The following is a 20,897-nucleotide window of genomic DNA, read 5'->3' on the forward strand; positions in this document are numbered from 1 at the left end:
TTAATGCTGCAGTAAAGGATCAGTGTTTAATGCTGCAGTAAAGGATCAGTGTTTAATGCTGCAGTAAAAAGGATCAGTGTTTAATGCTGCAGTAAAGGATCAGTGTTTAATGCAGCAGTAAAGGATCAGTGTTTAATGCTGCAGTAAAGGATCAGTGTTTAATGCTGCAGTAAAGGATCAGTGTTTAATGCTGCAGTAAAGGATCAGTGTCCCAATGCAGCAGTAAAGGATCAGTGTTTAATGCTGCAGTAAAGGATCAGTGTTTAATGCAGCAGTAAAAATCAGTGTGCCATGTAGTAAAGGATCAGTGTTTAATGCAGCAGTAAAGCAGTAAAGGATCAGTGTCCCATGTTTAATGCTGGATCAGTGTCCCATGCTGCAGTAAAGGATCAGTGTCCCATGCTGCAGTAAAGGATCAGTGTTTAATGCAGCAGTAAAGGATCAGTGTTTAATGCAGCAGTAAAGGATCAGTGTTTAATGCAGCAGTAAAGGATCAGTGTTTAATGCAGCAGTAAAGGATCAGTGTTTAATGCAGCAGTAAAGGATCAGTGTCCCATGCTGCAGTAAAGGATCAGTGTCCCATGCTGCAGTAAAGGATCAGTGTTTAATGCAGCAGTAAAGGATCAGTGTTTAATGCAGCAGTAAAGGATCAGTGTTTAATGCAGGATCAGTAAAGGATCAGTGTCCCATGCTGCAGTAATCAGGATCAGTAAAGGATCAGTGTTTAATGCAGCAGTAAAGCAGTGCAGTAAAGGATCAGTGTTTATGCTGCAGTAAAGGATCAGTGTTTAATGCAGCAGTAAAGGATCAGTGTTTAATGCAGCAGTAAAGGATCAGTGTTTAATGCTGCAGTAAAGGATCAGTGTTTAATGCAGCAGTAAAGGATCAGTGTTTGATGCAGCAGTAAAGCAGTAAAGGATCAGTGTCCCATGCTGCAGTAAAGGATCAGTGTCCCATGCTGCAGTAAAGGATCAGTGTCCCATGCTGCAGTAAAGGATCAGTGTCCCATGCTGCAGTAAAGGATCAGTGTCCCATGCTGCAGTAAAGGATCAGTGTTTAATGCAGCAGTAAAGGATCAGTGTCCCATGCTGCAGTAAAGGATCAGTGTCCCATGCAGCAGTAAAGGATCAGTGTTTAATGCAGCAGTAAAGGATCAGTGTTTAATGCAGCAGTAAAGGATCAATGTTTAATGCAGCAGTAAAGGATCAGTGTGCCATGCTGCAGTAAAGGATCAGTGTTTAATGCTGCAGTAAAGGATCAGTGTTTAATGCAGCAGTAAAGGATCAGTGTTTAATGCTGCAGTAAAGGATCAGTGTTTAATGCAGCAGTAAAGGATCAGTGTTTAATACTGCAGTAAAGGATCAGTGTTTAATGTTGCAGTAAAGGATCAGTGTTTAATGCTGCAGTAAAGGATCAGTGTTTAATGCAGCAGTAAAGGATCAGTGTTTAATGCAGCAGTAAAGGATCAGTGTTTAATGCTGCAGTAAAGGATCAGTGTTTAATGCTGCAGTAAAGGATCAGTGTCCCATGCTGCAGTAAAGGATCAGTGTTTAATGCAGCAGTAAAGGATCAGTGTTTAATGCTGCAGTAAAGGATCAGTGTTTAATGCAGCAGTAAAGGATCAGTGTCCCATGCAGCAGTAAAGGATCAGTGTTTAATGCAGTAGTAAAGGATCAGTGTTTAATGCTGCAGTAAAGGATCAGTGTTTAATGCAGCAGTAAAGGATCAGTGTTTAATGCAGCAGTAAAGGATCAGTGTTTAATGCAGCAGTAAAGGATCAGTGTTTAATGTTGCAGTAAAGGATCAGTGTCCCATGCTGCAGTAAAGGATCCGTGTCCCATGCTGCAGTACAACAACAACAGGTTGGTCTACTTGCTGTGGCTGGTTGTTATCAACCTTGCAGCTCAATAGTTCTAGTGCTTTCTGCCGTGTGACACATGATGTTTTTGAGCCTCATCTTGTTCAGTTTTCACTGTGATCACACCTTTTACAGGCAACTTACATTATCCCTTCTGTGGAGAGACTTCGGTCAGCCTCCCAAATGCCAGCCTATTTCCTATGTAGTGCTCTACTTTTGACCGGGGCTAATGGGGCTGGGAATAGGGTGTCATTTGTCACTTAACACCCTCACGGGCTGCTATGAATCTGATGCTGTCGCTCTTTAGAACCGAGGTGATAAACTGCATCATATTTGATTGTGTCATAATGGATGCATTCCAAATGGCACCTCTATATCCTACTCCCAGTGCACTACTTCAGACCAGTGGTAGTGCACTGCGTAGGGAATAGGGTGCCATATTGGGATGCAGACACAATCTCACTTTCAGAGAGGGAAGAAAGGGCACATCGTGTCCATACTTCATATTACATGAAGGAGGTTCAGAACCCAGCGAGTGGGTTGTATTTCAATGATAGGCCTCTACACTGTTCAAGACAACACCTCCCAGCGATGAGTCATCCAACTAGTAATCGTAAAGAAAGAACAGTAATGTGATTTAGCAGACACCTACAATTACCTGAGAAAAAACAGAAAGACACAACAACAGATCTGTCCCTCAATTTACTGTCTCTGTCATATCCATCAATATGTTCTTCTTTCTCACAAATGCTTTTTCTCTCGCTCTCTCTCTGTCTACATCATTGTGTCAGTGGGTCGAGTGGGAACACTTTGATTGTGACATCTGTTGTGCCTGTATGTCCAGTGGGGGAACACTTTGATTGTGACACCTGTTGTGCCTGTATGTCCAGAGGGGGAACACTTTGACCGTGACACCTGCTGTGCCTGTATGTCCAGGGGGGAACACTTTGATTGTGACACCTGTTGTGCCTGTATGTCCAGGGGGGAACACTTTGATTGTGACACCTGTTGTGCCTGTATGTCCAGAGGGGGAACACTTTGATTGTGACACCTGCTGTGCCTGTATGTCCAGGGGGGAACACTTTGATTACTTTGATTGTGACACCTGTTTTGCCTGTATGTCCAGGGGGGAACATTTTGATTGTGACACCTGTTGTTCCTGTATGTCCAGAGGGGGAACACTTTGACCGTGACACCTGCTGTGCCTGTATGTCCAGAGGGGGAACACTTTGACCGTGACACCTGCTGTGCCTGTATGTCCAGAGGGGGAACACTTTGACCGTGACACCTGCTGTGCCTGTATGTCCAGAGGGGGAACACTTTGATTGTGACACCTGTTGTGCCTGTATGTCCAGAGGGGGAACACTTTGATTGTGACACCTGCTGTGCCTGTATGTCCAGGGGGAACACTTTGATTACTTTGATTGTGACACCTGTTTTGCCTGTATGTCCAGGGGGGAACATTTTGATTGTGACACCTGTTGTTCCTGTATGTCCAGAGGGGGAACACTTTGACCGTGACACCTGCTGTGCCTGTATGTCCAGAGGGGGAACACTTTGACCGTGACACCTGCTGTGCCTGTATGTCCAGAGGGGGAACACTTTGACCGTGACACCTGCTGTGCCTGGTCATCCGTGGGAAAATCAACATGTGACAGAGAAGGACTCATCATCATCATCATCATCATCATCATCACATGAAAAGGAGAGACGACACATGACATCACACCTCTTTTTGAACACATTACCTCTCCAAATGGAAAGGAGCAACAGGTCTACAGGAACAGAACCTCAGTAATGTTACATGTTGGGTCCTGAGTCTGTCCAGACTATGTTCCAGGTACTGTCTGATCCCAGAAGATGTCAAATGCTGCACCTAGATTAAAAGCAGAGAACATTCTGGGCCAGGATGTACCTAGGTTAAAAGCAGAGAACATTCTGGGCCAGGATGTACCTAGATTAAAAGCAGAGAACATTCTGGGCCAGGATGCACCAAGATTAAAAGCAGAGAACATTCTGGGCCAGGATGCACCAAGATTAAAAGCAGAGAACATTCTGGGCCAGGATGCACCAAGATTAAAAGCAGAGAACATTCTGGGCCAGAATGCACCTAGGTTAAAAGCAGAGAACATTCTGGGCCAGGATGCACCAAGATTAAAAGCAGAGAACATTCTGGGCCAGGATGCACCAAGATTAAAAGCAGAGAACATTCTGGGCCAGAATGCACCTAGATTAAAGGCAGAGAACATTCTGGGCCAGGATGTACCTAGATTAAAAGCAGAGAACATTCTGGGCCAGGATGTACCTAGATTAAAAGCAGAGAACATTCTGGGCCAGGATGTACCTAGATTAAAAGCAGAGAACATTCTGGGCCAGAATGCACCGAGATTAAAAGCAGAGAACATTCTGGGCCAGGATGTACCTAGATTAAAAGCAGAGAACATTCTGGGCCAGGATGTACCTAGATTAAAAGCAGAGAACATTCTGGGCCAGAATGCACCGAGATTAAAAGCAGAGAACATTCAGGGCCAGAATGCACCGAGATTAAAAGCAGAGAACATTCTGGGCCAGAATGCACCTAGGTTAAAAGCAGAGAAGATTCTGGGCCAGAATGCACCTAGGTTAAAAGCAGAGAATATTCTGGGCCAGTGTGCAGGCAGAGAACATTCTGGGCCAGAATGCACCTAGGTTAAAAGCAGAGAACATTCTGGGCCAGAATGCATCTAGGTTAAAAGCAGAGAACATTCTGGGCCAGAATGCACCTAGATTAAAAGCAGAGAACATTCTGGGCCAGAATGCACCTAGGTTAAAAGCAGAGAAGATTCTGGGCCAGAATGCACCTAGGTTAAAAGCAGAGAACATTCTGGGCCAGAATGCACCTAGGTTAAAAGCAGAGAACATTCTGGGCCAGAATGTACCTAGGTTAAAAGCAGAGAACATTCTGTGCCAGTGTGCTGCACCCTACTATTGGAGAAATCACACATTCAAACACTTTGACGTCAATGAAAAACCAACTGACACTCTCTACTGAAATGTTTCTTTTATTTCAGAAATAGACTTTCTATCTGCAAAAGGCATAGTCTGTGGAGAGTCTGAGTAAACCAGCCCTGTAGAGAAGGATTGACTGTTGAAGGTTTTTGGATTGCAGATCGTGAGGTACAGACAATGCCATGCAGTTTCCCATTAGGAGTGTAAACCATCTGTGTAAACCAGATATTGGAGTGGAGACAGAGTGACACACAATAACAGAACAGACGTAACAATAAAACAAAACAACTACCCTCTCCTCCAACCCTCTCTCCATGTCTCCTCCAACCCTCTCTCCATGTCTCCCTCTCTCCATGTCTCCTCCAACACTCTCTCCATGTCTCCTCCAACCCTCTCCCCATGTCTCCTCCAACCCTCTCTCCTTGTCTCCCTCTCTCCATGTCACCCTCTCTCCTCCAACCCTCTCCCCATTTCTCCTCCAACCCTCTCCCCATGTCTCCTCCAACCCTCTCCCCATGTCTCCTCCAACCCTCTCCCCATGTCTCCTCCAACCCTCTCCCCATGTCTCCCTCTCTCCATGTCTCCATCTCTCCATGTCTCCATCTCTCCATGTCTCCCTCTCTCCATGTCACCCTCTCTCCATGTCTCCCTCTCTCCATGTCACCCTCTCCCCATGTCACCCTCTCCCCATGTCTCCCTCTCTCCATGTCTCCATCTCTCCATGTCTCCATCTCTCCATGTCTCCCTCTCTCCATGTCACCCTCTCTCCATGTCACCCTCTCTCCATGTCTCCCTCTCCCCATGTCTCCCTCTCTCCATGTCTCCCTCTCACCATGTCTCCCTCTCTCCATGTCTCCCTCTCCCCATGTCTCCCTCTCTCCATGTCTCCATCTCTCCATGTCTCCCTCTCTCCATGTCTCCCTCTCTCCATGTCTCCCTCTCTCCATGTCTCCCTCTCTCCATGTCTCCCTCTCTCCATGTCTCCATCTTTCCATGTCTCCCCATATCTCCCTCTCCCCATGTCCCCCTCTCTCCATGTCTCCCTCTCTCCATGTCTCCCTCTCTCCATGTCTCCCTCTCTCCATGTCTCCAACTCCCCATGTCTCCCTCTCCCCATGTATCCCTCTCTCCATGTCTCCTTCTCTCCATGTCTCCCTCTCTCCATGTCTCCCTCTCTCCATGTCTCCATCTCTCCATGTCTCCCTCTCCCCAAGTCTCCCTCTCCCCATGTCTCCCTCTCTCCATGTCTCCCTCTCTCCATGTCTCCCCATATCTCCCTCTCCCCATGTCTCCCTCTCTCCATGTCTCCCTCTCTCCATGTCTCCATCTCTCCATGTCTCCCTCTCTCCATGTCTCCATCTCTCCATGTCTCCATCTCTCCATGTCTCCCTCTCTCCATGTCTCCCTCTCTCCATGTCTCCCTCTCTCCATGTCTCCCTCTCTCCATGTCTCCCTCTCTCCATGTCTCCATCTCTTCATGTCTCCATCTCTCCATGTCTCCATCTCTCCATGTCTCCATCTCTCCATGTCTCCCTCTCTCCATGTCTCCCTCTCTCCATGTCTCCCTCTCTCCATGTCTCCCTCTCCCCATGTCTCCATCTTTCCATGTCTCCCTCTCTCCATCTTCCCATGTCACCCTCTCCCCATGTCTTCCTCTCCCCATGTCTCCATCTTCCCATGTCTCCCTCTCTCCATCTTCCCATGTCTCCCTCTCCCCATGTCTCCATCTTCCCATGTCTCCCTCTCTCCATCTCCCCATGTCTCCATCTCCCCATGTCTCCATCTTCCCATGTCTCCATCTCCCCATATCTCCCCATGTCTCCCTCTCTCCATCTTCCCATGTCTCCCTCTCTCCATCTCCCCATGTCTCCATCTTCCCATGTCTCCATCTTCCCATATCTCCCCATGTCTCCCTCTCTCCATCTTCCCATGTCTCCCTCTCTCCATCTTCCCATGTCTCCCTCTCTCCATCTTCCCATGTCTCCCTCTCCCTATGTCTCCATCTTCCCATGTCTCCATCTCCCCATGTCTCCCTCTCTCCATCTTCCCATGTCTCCCTCTCTCCATCTTCCCATGTCTCCATCTTCCCATGTCTCCATCTCCCCATGTCTCCATCTCCCCATGTCTCCATCTCCCCATGTCTCCCTCTCCCCATGTCTCCCTCTCCCCATGTCTCCCCTCTCTCCATCTTCCCATGTCTCCCTCTCCCCATGTCTCCCTCTCCCCATGTCTCCATCTTTCCATGTCTCCCTCTCTCCATCTTCCCATGTCTCCCTCTCCCCATGTCTCCATCTTCCCATGTCTCCCTCTCTCCATCTCCCCATGTCTCCATCTTCCCATCTCTCCCTCTCTCCATGTCTCCCTCTCTCCATGTCTCCCTCTCTCCATGTCTCCCCATATCTCCCTCTCCCCATGTCTCCCTCTCTCCATGTCTCCCTCTCTCCATGTCTCCCTCTCTCCATGTCTCCATCTCTCCATGTCTCCATCTCTCCATGTCTCCCTCTCTCCATGTCTCCCTCTCTCCATGTCTCCCTCTCTCCATGTCTCCCTCTCTCCATGTCTCCATCTCTTCATGTCTCCATCTCTCCATGTCTCCATCTCTCCATGTCTCCCTCTCTCCATGTCTCCATCTCTCCATGTCTCCCTCTCTCCATGTCTCCCTCTCTCCATGTCTCCCTCTCTCCATGTCTCCCTCTCTCCATGTCTCCCTCTCTCCATGTCACCCTCTCCCCATGTCTCCATCTTTCCATGTCTCCCTCTCTCCATCTTCCCATGTCACCCTCTCCCCATGTCTTCCTCTCCCCATGTCTCCATCTTCCCATGTCTCCCTCTCTCCATCTTCCCATGTCTCCCTCTCCCCATGTCTCCATCTTCCCATGTCTCCCTCTCTCCATCTCCCCATGTCTCCATCTTCCCATGTCTCCATCTCCCCATATCTCCCCATGTCTCCCTCTCTCCATCTTCCCATGTCTCCCTCTCTCCATCTCCCCATGTCTCCTTCTTCCCATGTCTCCATCTTCCCATATCTCCCCATGTCTCCCTCTCTCCATCTTCCCATGTCTCCCTCTCTCCATCTTCCCATGTCTCCCTCTCCCTATGTCTCCATCTTCCCATGTCTCCATCTCCCCATGTCTCCCTCTCTCCATCTTCCCATGTCTCCCTCTCTCCATCTTCCCATGTCTCCATCTTCCCATGTCTCCATCTCCCCATGTCTCCATCTCCCCATGTCTCCATCTCCCCATGTCTCCCTCTCCCCATGTCTCCCTCTCCCCATGTCTCCCTCTCTCCATCTTCCCATGTCTCCCTCTCCCCATGTCTCCCTCTCCCCATGTCTCCATCTTTCCATGTCTCCCTCTCTCCATCTTCCCATGTCTCCCTCTCCCCATGTCTCCATCTTCCCATGTCTCCCTCTCTCCATCTCCCCATGTCTCCATCTTCCCATCTCTCCCTCTCTCCATCTCCCCATGTCTCCATCTCCCCATGTCTCCCTCTCTCCATCTTCCCATGTCTCCATCTCCCCATGTCTCCATCTCCCCATGTCTCCATCTCCCCATGTCTCCCTCTCTCCATCTCCCCATGTCTCCCTCTCTCCATCTTCCCATGTCTCCATCTCTCCCTCTCTCCATCTCCCCATGTCTCCCTCTCTCCATCTTCCCATGTCTCCATCTCCCCATGTCTCCATCTCCCCATGTCTCCATCTCCCCATGTCTCCATCTTCCCATCTCTCCCTCTCTCCATCTCCCCATGTCTCCATCTCCCCATGTCTCCCTCTCTCCATCTTCCCATGTCTCCCTCTCCCCATGTCTCCCTCTCCCCATGTCTCCCTCTCCCCATGTCTCCCTCTCCCCATGTCTCCCTCTCTCCATCTTCCCATGTCTCCCTCTCTCCATCTTCCCATGTCTCCCTCTCCCCATGTCTCCCTCTCCCCATGTCTCCCTCTCCCCATGTCTCCCTCTCTCCCTCTCCCCATGTCTCCCTCTCTCCATCTCCCCATGTCTCCCTCTCCCCATGTCTCCCTCTCTCCATCTCCCCATGTCTCCCTCTCTCCATCTTCCCATGTCTCCCTCTCCCCATCTCTCCCTCTCCCCATGTCTCCCTCTCTCCATCTTCCCATGTCTCCCTCTCTCCATCTCCCCATGTCTCCATCTCCCCATGTCTCCCTCTCCCCATGTCTCCCTCTCCCCATGTCACCATCTTCCCATGTCTCCCTCTCTCCATCTTCCCATGTCTCCCTCTCTCCATCTCCCCATGTCTCCATCTTCCCATGTCTCCCTCTCCCCATCTCTCCCTCTCCCCATCTCTCCCTCTCCCCATGTCTCCCTCTCTCCATCTTCCCATGTCTCCCTCTCTCCATCTCTCCATGTCTCCATCTCTCCATGTCTCCCTCTCCCCATGTCTCCATCTCCCCATGTCTCCCTCTCTCCATGTTTCCCTCTCTCCATCTACCCATGTCTCCATCTCCCCATGTCGCCATCTCCCCATGTCTCCCTCTCTCCATCTTCCCATGTCTCCCTCTCTCCATCTCCCCATGTCTCCCTCTCCCCATGTCTCATCTCCCCATATCTCCCTATGTCTCCCTCTCTCCATCTTCCCATGTCTCCCTCTCTCCATCTTCCCATGTCTCCCTCTCTCCATCTTCCCATGTCTCCCTCTCCCCATCTCTCCCTCTCCCCATGTCTCCCTCTCTCCATCTTCCCATGTCTCCCTCTCTCCATCTCCCCATGTCTCCATCTCCCCATGTCTCCCTCTCCCCATGTCTCCCTCTCCCCATGTCTCCCTCTCTCCATGTCTCCCTCTCTCCATCTCCCCATGTCGCCATCTTCCCATGTCTCCATCTCCCCATATCTCCCCATGTCTCCCTCTCTCCATCTTCCCATGTCTCCCTCTCTCCATCTCCCCATGTCTCCCTCTCCCCATGTCTCATCTCCCCATATCTCCCCATGTCTCCCTCTCTCCATCTCCCCATGTCTCCCTCTCCCCATGTCTCCATCTCCCCATATCTCCCCATGTCTCCCTCTCTCCATCTTCCCATGTCTCCATCTTCCCATGTCTCCATCTCCCCATATCTCCCCATGTCTCCATCTTTCCATGTCTCCCTCTCGCCATCTTCCCATGTCTCCCTCTCTCCATCTCCCCATGTCTCCATCTCCCCATGTCTCCATCTTCCCATGTCTCCCTCTCCCATGTCTCCTTCTCTCCATCTCCCCATGTCTCCCTCTCTCCATCTTCCCATGTCTCCCTCTCCCCATCTCTCCCTCTCCCCATGTCTCCCTCTCTCCATCTTCCCATGTCTTCCTCTCTCCATCTCCCCATGTCTCCATCTCCCCATGTCTCCCTCTCTCCATCTTCCCATGTCTCCCTCTCCCCATCTCTCCCTCTCCCCATGTCTCCCTCTCTCCATCTTCCCATGTCTTCCTCTCTCCATCTCCCCATGTCTCCATCTCCCCATGTCTCCCTCTCCCCATGTCTCCCTCTCCCCATGTCGCCATCTTCCCATGTCTCCATCTCCCCATGTCTCCATCTCCCCATATCTCCCCATGTCTCCCTCTCTCCATCTTCCCATGTCTCCCTCTCTCCATCTTCCCATGTCTTCCTCTCTCCATCTCCCCATGTCTCCATCTCCCCATGTCTCCCTCTCTCCATCTTCCCATGTCTCCCTCTCCCCATCTCTCCCTCTCCCCATGTCTCCCTCTCTCCATCTTCCCATGTCTTCCTCTCTCCATCTCCCCATGTCTCCATCTCCCCATGTCTCCCTCTCTCCATCTCCCCATGTCTCCCTCTCCCCATGTCTCCCTCTCTCCATCTTCCCATGTCTTCCTCTCCCCATGTCGCCATCTTCCCATGTCTCCATCTCCCCATGTCTCCCTCTCCCCATGTCTCCCTCTCCCCATGTCGCCATCTTCCCATGTCTCCATCTCCCCATATCTCCCCATGTCTCCCTCTCTCCATCTTCCCATGTCTCCCTCTCTCCATCTCTCCATGTCTCCCTCTCTCCATGTCTCCATCTCTCCATGTCTCCCTCTCCCCATGTCTCCCTCTCCCCATGTCTCCCTCTCCCCATGTCTCCCTCTCCCCATGTCTCCCTCTCTCCATCTTCCCATGTCTCCATCTTCCCATGTCTCCATCTTCCCATGTCTCCATCTCCCCATATCTTCCCATGTCTCCATCTTCCCATGTCTCCATCTCCCCATGTCTCCATCTCCCCATGTCTCCATCTCCCCATGTCTCCATCTTCCCATGTCTCCCTCTATCTTCCCATGTCTCCCTCTCCCCATGTCTCCCTCTCTCCATCTCCCCATGTCTCCCTCTCCCCATGTCTCCCTCTCTCCATCTCCCCATATCTCCCCATGTCTCCCTCTCTCCATCTCCCCATATCTCCCCATGTCTCCATCTCCCCATGTCTCCCTCTCTCCATCTTCTGATGTCTCCATCTCTCCATCTCCTCTCCTTTATTCTAATCAAGGCCACTGTTTTTACACAGCACATAAGAGTTATTTTCTCCACACAGCCACACTGGCAGCATCCGAAATGGCACCCTATTCTCTATGTAGTGCACTACTTTTAGCCAAGGCCCATAGGACTCTGTTGAAAAGTAGTGGCCCATATAGAGAATAGGGTACCATTTGGAACAGACAGACAGTTGTTTTCTCCACACGCAACAGAGTAATGTGACTCAGTGGGCTCCTGATGGAGGAAAGGGAAGGTAGACCCACGTTGCCATGGAAACAGCTCTCTTGTTGCTCCGTCTCGGAACTCGAGGCTCCATTCTATCACCACTTCAACGTTCTGTCGCCTACTGAAGAGTCGAGAGGCCTGACACAAGCCCAGAACCCTTGTCCTTAAAGTGAAATCTGTAATAAACCGTTTTTAAAATGTCAAACACGTTTATTTTATTTTACGGTATTGCTTGTGTATAAAATCCATTACATTGAGGTATTTGCCACCCACACAGGCCTATGGAAACAGTATAAAATACATTCAGTAGATATTCTGTGACATTTCAAACTCATTGAGGCCCATAATCTATGGTGTAAAGAGAGGAATCAGACAGTAGGATAGTCTGGTCAAGAGATTTGACCCGTGTCCCAAATGGCAAAATATTCCCTATATAGTGTACTACTTTCTACCAGAGCACTATGGGCCCTGATCAAAAGTGCAGAATATGATGCCAAAGAATATGATGCCAGCCCTGGACTAAAGTTGTGCACTATGTAGGGAATAGGGTGCCAGCCCTGATCTAAAGTAGTGCACTATGTAGGGAATAGGGTGCCAGCCCTGATCTAAAGTAGTGCACCCTATAGGGAATATGGTGCCAGCCCTGGTCTAAAGTAGTGCACTATGTAGGGAATAGGGTGTCATTTGTGCAAGTTGACGTTTATTGTCATGAGTCTTTCTTTGGTTCAGGTTATCGTTAAGGTTAGGGTCAGACATTAGTGTTAGCAGTGTGGTTAAGGTTAGGGTCAGACATTAGTATTAGCAGTGTGGTTAAGGTTTGGGTCAGACATTAGGGTTAGCAGTGTGGTTAAGGTTTGGGTCAGACATTAGGGTTAGCAGTGTGGCTAGGGTCAGACATTAGGGTTAGCAGTGTGGTTAAGGTTTGGGTCAGACATTAGGGTTATCAGTGTGGTTAAGGTTTGGGTCAGACATTAGGTTAGCAGTGTGGTTAAGGTTAGGGTCAGACATTAGGGTTAGCAGTGTGGTTAAGGTTAGGGTCAGACATTAGGGTTAGCAGTCTGGTTAAGGTTAGGGTCAGACATTAGGGTTAGCAGTGTGGTTAAGGTTAGGGTCAGACATTAGGGTTAGCAGTGTGGTTAAGGTTAGGGTCAGACATTAGGGTTAGCAGTGTGGTTAAGGTTAGGGTCAGACATTAGGATTAGCAGTGTGGTTAAGGTTAGGGTCAGACATTGGGGTTAGCAGTGTGGTTAAGGTTATCATTAAGGTTTGGGTCAGATATTAGGGTTAGCAGTGTGGTTAAGGTTAGGGTCAGACATTAGGGTTAGCAGTGTGGTTAAGGTTAGGGTCAGACATTAGGGTTAGCAGTGTGGTTAAGGTTAGGGTCAGACATTGGGGTTAGCAGTGTGGTTAAGGTTATCATTAAGGTTTGGGTCAGACATTAGGGTTAGCAGTGTGGTTATGGTTAGGGTCAGACATTAGGGTTAGCAGTGTGGTTAAGGTTAGGGTCAGACATTAGGGTTAGCAGTGTGTTTAAGGTTCGGGTCAGACATTAGGGTTAGCAGTGTGGTTAAGGTTTGGGTCAGACATTAGGGTTAGCAGTGTGGTTAAGGTTTGGGTCAGACATTAGGGTTAGCAGTGTGGTTCAGGTTAGGGTCCATCTTAGGGTTAGCAGTGTGGTTAAGGTTTGGGTCAGACATTGTGGCTAGCAGTGTGGTTAAGGTTTGGGTCAGACATTAGGGTTAGCAGTGTGGTTAAGGTTTGGGTCAGAAATTAGGGTTAGCAGTGTGGTTAAGGTTTGGGTCAGACATTAGGGTTAGCAGTGTGGTTAAGGTTAGGGTCAGACATTAGGGTTAGCAGTGTGGTTAAGGTTAGGATCAGACATTAGGGTTAGCAGTGTGGTTAAGGTTAGGGTCAGACATTAGGGTTAGCAGTGTGGTTAAGGTTAGGGTCAGACATTAGGGTTAGCAGTGTGGTTAAGGTTAGGGTCAGACATAAGGGTTAGCAGTGTGGTCAAGGTTAGGGTCAGATATTAGGGTTAGCAGTGTGGTTAAGGTTACCGTTAAGGTTTAAATTTAGATGTGATGACTGAGGCTGTGCCAGCTAGTGACCGCTCTGCAGAGCTGCCTCCAGAACAACATTCAGGACAATAAATGCCGACCTGCATGACATCGACTTTTTCTGTTTGCAGTCCTCACTTGATTAGACATTTTGATGAAACTACAGATTAAAAAAACACAACCACAGAAAAGAGCAGAGACACTGCTGATGCAAAACCACACGAGGGCAGCAGAGATAAAGACATGGTCGATTTCACAATGACAAAAACATCAAGAACACCTTCCATGACGTAGACTGAATCCAGGTGAAAGCTATTATCTCACTTGTTAAATCCTCTTCAATCAGTGTAGAGGAAGGGGAGGAGACCTGGTTTAAAGAAGGATTTTTAAGCCTTGAGACAACCCTGACATGGATTGTGTTTGTGTGCCATTCAGAGGGTGAATGGGCAAGACGAGATTTATGTGCCTTTGAACGGGGTGTGATAGTAGGTGCCAGGCACACCGGTTTGTGTCAAGAACTGCAACGCTGCTGGATTTTTCACGCTTAACAGTTTCCTGTGTGTATCAAGCATGGTCCCCCACCTAAAGGACATCCAGCCAACTTGACAATCGTGGGAAGCATTGGAGTCAACATGGGCCAGCATCCCTGTGGAACCCTTTCAACACCTTGTAGAGTCAACATGGGCCAGCATCCCTGTGGAACGCTTTCAACACCTTGTAGAGTCAACATGGGCCAGCATCGCTGTGGAACGCTTTCAACACCTTGTAAGTCAACATGGGCCAGCAACCCTGTGGAACGCTTTCAACACCTTGTAGAGTCAACGTGGGCCAGCATCCCTGTGGAACGCTTTCAACACCTTGTAGAGTCAACATGGGCCAGCATCCCTGTGGAACCCTTTCAACACCTTGTAGAGTCAACGTGGGCCAGCATCCCTGTGGAACCCTTTCCACACCTTGTAGACTCCATGTCCCAATTAATTGAGGCTGTTCTGAGGGTACAGGGGGTGGGGGGAGGTTTAGTATACTAATGTCTAGTATACTCAGTGTAGTTGTTAGTAGACTAAGGGCTTTGTAGACAGACCATGGTAGTTGTTAGTAGACTAAGGGCTTTGTAGACAGACCATGGTAGTTGTTAGTAGACTAAGGGCTTTAATTCTGACTCTCTCTCTCCTTCCTTAGTTTCTCTCTCCCTCTCTGTCATGATTGTCCCAAGGAACCTGACTTCCATCATTCCCTTGTGATGTCACTAGCATGCCGTCCACCTCTTGTCCTCCCCCGCCCCACCACCTCTGCTGCTGTCCTCCTCTTGTCCTCCCCCGCCCCACCTGCTCTGCTGCTGTCCTCCTCTTGTCCTCCCCCACCCCACCTCCTCTGCTGCTGTCCTCCTCTTGTCCTCCCCCACCCCACCTCCTCTGCTGCTGTCCTCCTCTTGTCCTCCCCCACCCCACCTCCTCTGCTGCTGTCCTCCTCTTGTCCTCCCCTGCCCCGCACCACCTCCTCTGCTGCTGTCCTCCTCTTGTCCTCCCCCACCTCCTCTGCTGCTGTCCTCCTTTTGTCCTCCCCTGCCCCACCCCACCTCCTCTGCTGCTGTCCTCCTCTTGTCCTCCCCTGCCCCGCCCCACCTCCTCTGCTGCTGTCCTCCTCTTGTCCTCCCCTACCCAAACCTCCTCTGCTGCTGTCCTCCTCTTGTCCTCCCCTGCCCCGCCATACCTCCTCTGCTGCTGTCCTCCTCTTGTCCTCCCCTACCCAAACCTCCTCTGCTGCTGTCCTCCTTTTGTCCTCCCCTACCCAAACCTCCTCTGCTGCTGTCCTCCTTTTGTCCTCCCCTGCCCCGCCCCACCTCCTCTGCTGCTGTCCTCCTTTTGTCCTCCCCTGCCCCGCCCCACCTCCTCTGCTGCTGTCCTCCTCTTGTGTGTGTCCCCCTCCACTCCATCTCCCGCCCCCATCTGCAGTGACATCAGCATGCCTCTCTTTCTCTGCAGTGACATCAGCATGCCTCTCTTTCTCTGCAGTGACATCAGCATGCCTCTCTTTCTCTGCAGTGACATCAGCATGCCTCTCTTTCTCTGCAGTGACATCAGCATGCCTCTCTTTCTCTGCAGTGACATCAACAGGCCTCTCTTTCTCTGCAGTGACATCAACAGGCCTCTCTTTCTCTGCAGTGACATCAGCAGGCCTCTCTTTCTCTGCAGTGACATCAACAGGCCTCTCTTTCTCTGCAGTGACATCAGCAGGCCTCTCTTTCTCTGCAGTGACATCAACAGGCCTCTCTTTCTCTGCAGTGACATCAACAGGCCTCTCTTTCTCTGCAGTGACATCAACAGGCCTCTCTTTCTCTGCAGTGACATCAACAGGCCTCTCTTTCTCTGCAGTGACATCAACAGGCCTCTCTTTCTCTGCAGTGACATCAACAGGCCTCTCTTTCTCTGCAGTGACATCAGCAGGCCTCTCTTTCTCTGCAGTGACATCAACAGGCCTCTCTTTCTCTGCAGTGACATCAACAGGCCTCTCTTTCTCTGCAGTGACATCAGCAGGCCTCTCTTTCTCTGCAGTGACATCAACAGGCCTCTCTTTCTCTGCAGTGACATCAACAGGCCTCTCTTTCTCTGCAGTGACATCAACAGGCCTCTCTTTCTCTGCAGTGACATCAGCAGGCCTCTCTTTCTCTGCAGTGACATCAGCAGGCCTCTCTTTCTCTGCAGTGACATCAGCAGGCCTCTCTTTCTCTGCAGTGACATCAGCAGGCCTCTCTTTCTCTGCAGTGACATCAACAGGCCTCTCTTTCTCTGCAGTGACATCAACAGGCCTCTCTTTCTCTGCAGTGACATCAGCAGGCCTCTCTTTCTCTGCAGTGACATCAACAGGCCTCTCTTTCTCTGCAGTGACATCAACAGGCCTCTCTTTCTCTGCAGTGACATCAACAGGCCTCTCTTTCTCTGCAGTGACATCAACAGGCCTCTCTTTCTCTGCAGTGACATCAACAGGCCTCTCTTTCTCTGCAGTGACATCAACAGGCCTCTCTTTCTCTGCAGTGACATCAACAGGCCTCTCTTTCTCTGCAGTGACATCAACAGGCCTCTCTTTCTCTGCAGTGACATCAACAGGCCTCTCTTTCTCTGCAGTGACATCAGCAGGCCTCTCTTTCTCTGCAGTGACATCAACAGGCCTCTCTTTCTCTGCAGTGACATCAGCAGGCCTCTCTTTCTCTGCAGTGACATCAGCAGGCCTCTCTTTGTTTGGGCAGAAAGACTGTGTAGGAGTCTGTGTTCAGGAGGAATAAAGACTGGCTAGTGGCGGCGGCCTGACAGAGAGGGATGGAGGCCTAGAGAGAACAAATGAGGCAGGGGATACTGTGTCCTCAAAGAGCACCCTATTCTTATAAGGCTCTGGTCTAAAGTACTGCACTCTATAGGGAATAGGGTGCCATTGGGCTCTGGACTAAAGTACTGCACTATATAGGGAATAGAGTGATATTGGGTTCTGGTCTAAAGTAGTGCCCTATATAGGGAATAGCGTGCCATTGACTGTTGGGCTCTGGTCTAAAGTAGTGCCCTATATAGGCAATAGCGTGCCATTGACTGTTGGGTTCTGGTCTAAAGTAGTGCACTATATATGGAATAAGGTGCCATTGACTGTTGGGTTCTGGTCTAAAGTAGTGCACTATATAGGCAATAGCGTGCCATTGACTGTTGGGATCTGGTCTAAAGTAGTGCACTATATAGGCAATAGCGTGCCATTGACTGTTGGGCTCTGGTCTAAAGTAGTGCACTATATATGGAATAAGGTGCCATTGACTGTTGGGATCTGGTCTAAAGTAGTGCACTATATAGGCAATAGCGTGCCATTGACTGTTGGGCTCTGGTCTAAAGTAGTGCACTATATAGGCAATAGCGTGCCATTGACTGTTGGGATCTGGTCTAAAGTAGTGCCCTATATAGGCAATAGCGTGCCATTGACTGTTGGGCTCTGGTCTAAAGTAGTGCCCTATAGGCAATAGCGTGCCATTGACTGTTGGGCTCTGGTCTAAAGTAGTGCACTATATAGGCAATAGCGTGCCATTGACTGTTGGGCTCTGGTCTAAAGTAGTGCACTATATAGGCAATAGCGTGCCATTGACTGTTGGGCTCTGGTCTAAAGTAGTGCACTATATATGTAGTAGTGCACTATACAAGACCATGGTGCTTGCCTACGGAGCTGTGAGGGGAACGGCACCGCAGTACCTCCAGGCTCTGATCAGGCCCTACACCCAAACAAGGGCACTGCGTTCATCCACCTCTGGCCTGCTCGCCTCCCTACCACTGAGGAAGTACAGTTCCCGCTCAGCCCAGTCAAAACTGTTCGCTGCTCTGGCCCCCCAATGGTGGAACAAACTCCCTCACGACGCCAGGACAGCGGAGTCAATCACCACCTTCCGGAGACACCTGAAACCCCACCTCTTCAAGGAATACCTAGGATAGGATAAAGTAATCCTTCTCACCCCCCCTTAAATGATTTAGATGCACTATTGTAAAGTGGCTGTTCCACTGGATGTCATTAGGTGAATTCACCAATTTGTAAGTCGCTCTGGATAAGAGCGTCTGCCAAATGACTTAAATGTAAATGGAAATGTAAAATAAGGTGCCGTTTGGTACACCGTCTCTTTAAGTGTAATCGTTGTCACTTCAAGGCGGAGGGAGCAGGTATTTCCTGAATATCCTGATTCCTCTCCAACCATGGAGTCAGTCACAGGATCAGCAGATGTCCTCTGTCGACCTGTGTGGGAATGCTCTTTCACTTGGACTGATTACAGTTGGTTACAGGGCACAGGTTGTTATAATTACGTGTGGGGTATAGTTGTTGTGTGTGTGTGTGTGTGTGTGTGTGTGTGTGTGTGTGTGTGTGTGTGTGTGTGTGTGGGGTGGGGTGGGGGGAGGGGGGTGTACAACAGTTGTAGACAGTTGTACAACTGAATGCCTTCAACTGAAATTTGTCTTCCTGGATTTAACCCAACCCCTCTGACACACACACACACACACTCACACTCACACACTCACACACTCACACACTCACACACTCACACTCACACTCACACTCACACTCACACTCACACACACACACACACACACACACACACACACACACACACACACACACACAGAGAATGTGTCCTTATTTCCTCTGAGAGAGAAACTGATTCAGAGGAGAGACTTGTTCTGTATTATACAGAAGGACATGACATCACACAACATCCCATTAGTGGAGACGAGTCAAGAGCAAGTGAGCGTAATGTGTGTGTGTGTGGGGGGGGGGGGATAGGAAATAGAGTGCTTAGTGGAATCCCTTAGGATCCCTTAGGACCCTGAGAGAATGTCATTACGGTAAGTGCTGTGAGTCATCATCATCACCACCTTCATCGTCATTCCTATAGTCATCATCATCATCACCACCTTCATCGTCATTCCTATAGTCATCATCATCATCACCACCTTCATCGTCATTCCTATAGTCATCATCATCATCACCACCTTCATCTTCATTCCTATAATCATCATCATCATCATCATCACCACCTTCATCGTCATTCCTATAGTCATCATCATCAGCATCATCATCACCACCCTCATCTTCATTCCTATAGTCATCATCACCACCTTCATCTTCATTCCTATAGTCATCATCATCATCATCATCATCACCTTCATCCTCATTCCTATAGTCATCATCATCATCACCACCTTCATCTTCATTCCTATAGTCATCATCATCATAACCACCTTCATTTTCATTCCTATAGTCAACATCATCATCATCACCGCCTTCATCTTCATTCCTAAAATCATCATCATCATCATCACCACCTTCATCTTCATTCCTATAGTCATCATCACCGCCTTCATCTTCATTCCTATAATCATCATCATCATCACCACCTTCATCCTCATTCCTATAGTCATCATCATCATCACCTTCATCTTCATTCCTATAGTCATCATCATCATCACCACCTTCATCTTCATTCCTATAGTCATCCTTGTCATCGTCATCATCATCATCACAGCAGCATCTGCGGCAAATGCAATTGACTGGACATGATTTGGAAAGGCACACACCTGTCTATGTGTCCCACAGTTGACTGGACATGATTTGGAAAGGCACACACCTGTCTATATGTCCCACAGTTGACTGGGCATGTCAGAACAAAAACCAAGCCATGAGGTCGAAGGAATTGTGCGTAGAGCTCCGAGACAGGATTGTGTCGAGGCACAGATCTGGGGAAGGGTACCAAAAATGTCCAAGAACACAGTGGCCTCCATCATTCTTCAATGGAAGAAGTTTGGAACCACCAAGCTGGCCCCTCGGCCAAACTGAGCAATCTGGGGAGAAGGGCCTTGGTCAGGGAGGTGACCAAGAACCCGATGGTCACTCTGACAGACCTCCAGAGTTCCCCTGTGGAGATGGGAGAACCTTCCAGAAGGACAACCATCTCTGCAGCACTCCACCAATAAGACCTTTATGTTAGAGTGGCCAGATGGAAGCCACTCCTCGGTGAAAGGCACATGACAGCCCGTTTGGAGTTTACCAAAAGGCACCTAAAGACTCTCAGACCTTGAGAAACAAGATTCTCTGGTCTGATGAAACCAAGATTGAACTCTTTGGCCTGAATGCCATCCCTACAGTGAAGCATGGTGATGGCAGCATCATGCTGTGGGGATGTTTTTCAGGGACTGGGAGACTAGTCAGGATCGGGCAAAGATGAAGGGAGCAAAGTACAGAGAGTGTCACGCCCTGGCCATAGAGAGGTTTTTATTCTCTATTTTGGTTAGGCCAGGGTGGGCATTCTCGTTTCTTAATTTCTATGTTTTCTATTTCTTTGTTTTTTGGCGAGTGCAGTTCTCAATCAGAGGCAGATGTCTATCATTGTCTCTGATTGAGAATCATACTTAGGTAGCCTTTTCCCCACCTGTGTTTCGTTTTTCAGTCTTTGTTATTTTGTTTGAGTGTTTGGAGTAATACATTTATCACACTTACCACGCTACACCTTGGTCCATGCCTTCTGACGAGAGACGTGACAGAGAGATCCTTAATGACAACCTGCTCCAGAGCGCTCAGGACCTCAGACTGGGGAGAAGGTTCAACTTCCAACAGGACAATGACCCTAAGCACACAACCAAGACAACATAGGAGTGGCTTCGGGACAAGTCTCTGCATGTCCTTGAGTGGCCCAGCCAGAGCCCGGAATTGAACCCGATCAACATCTCTGGGGAGACCTGGAAGTAGCTGTGCAGCGACGCTCCCCATCCAACCTGACAGAGCTTGAGAGGATCTGCAGAGAAGAATGG

The 20,897-nt window shown here is 49.5% G+C and overlaps 1 protein-coding gene across 1 annotated transcript in view; it reads left to right on the top strand.

Moving 5' to 3' along the window:
* Positions 1-3,559, top strand: part of LOC135537873 (myosin heavy chain, embryonic smooth muscle isoform-like) — a 9,870-nt gene extending 6,311 nt beyond the window's left edge. Inside the window, exon 6 of the mRNA XM_064963887.1 lies at positions 3,404-3,559. Within this exon, the coding sequence (XP_064819959.1) occupies positions 3,404-3,559 (156 nt within the window). The remainder of the gene's footprint in view (positions 1-3,403) is intronic.
* The last annotated feature ends 17,338 nt before the right edge of the window (positions 3,560-20,897 follow it).

The sequence above is a fragment of the Oncorhynchus masou genome, unplaced genomic scaffold (genome assembly GCF_036934945.1).
Source record: "Oncorhynchus masou masou isolate Uvic2021 unplaced genomic scaffold, UVic_Omas_1.1 unplaced_scaffold_864, whole genome shotgun sequence".
NCBI classification, from domain to species: domain Eukaryota; kingdom Metazoa; phylum Chordata; class Actinopteri; order Salmoniformes; family Salmonidae; genus Oncorhynchus; species Oncorhynchus masou.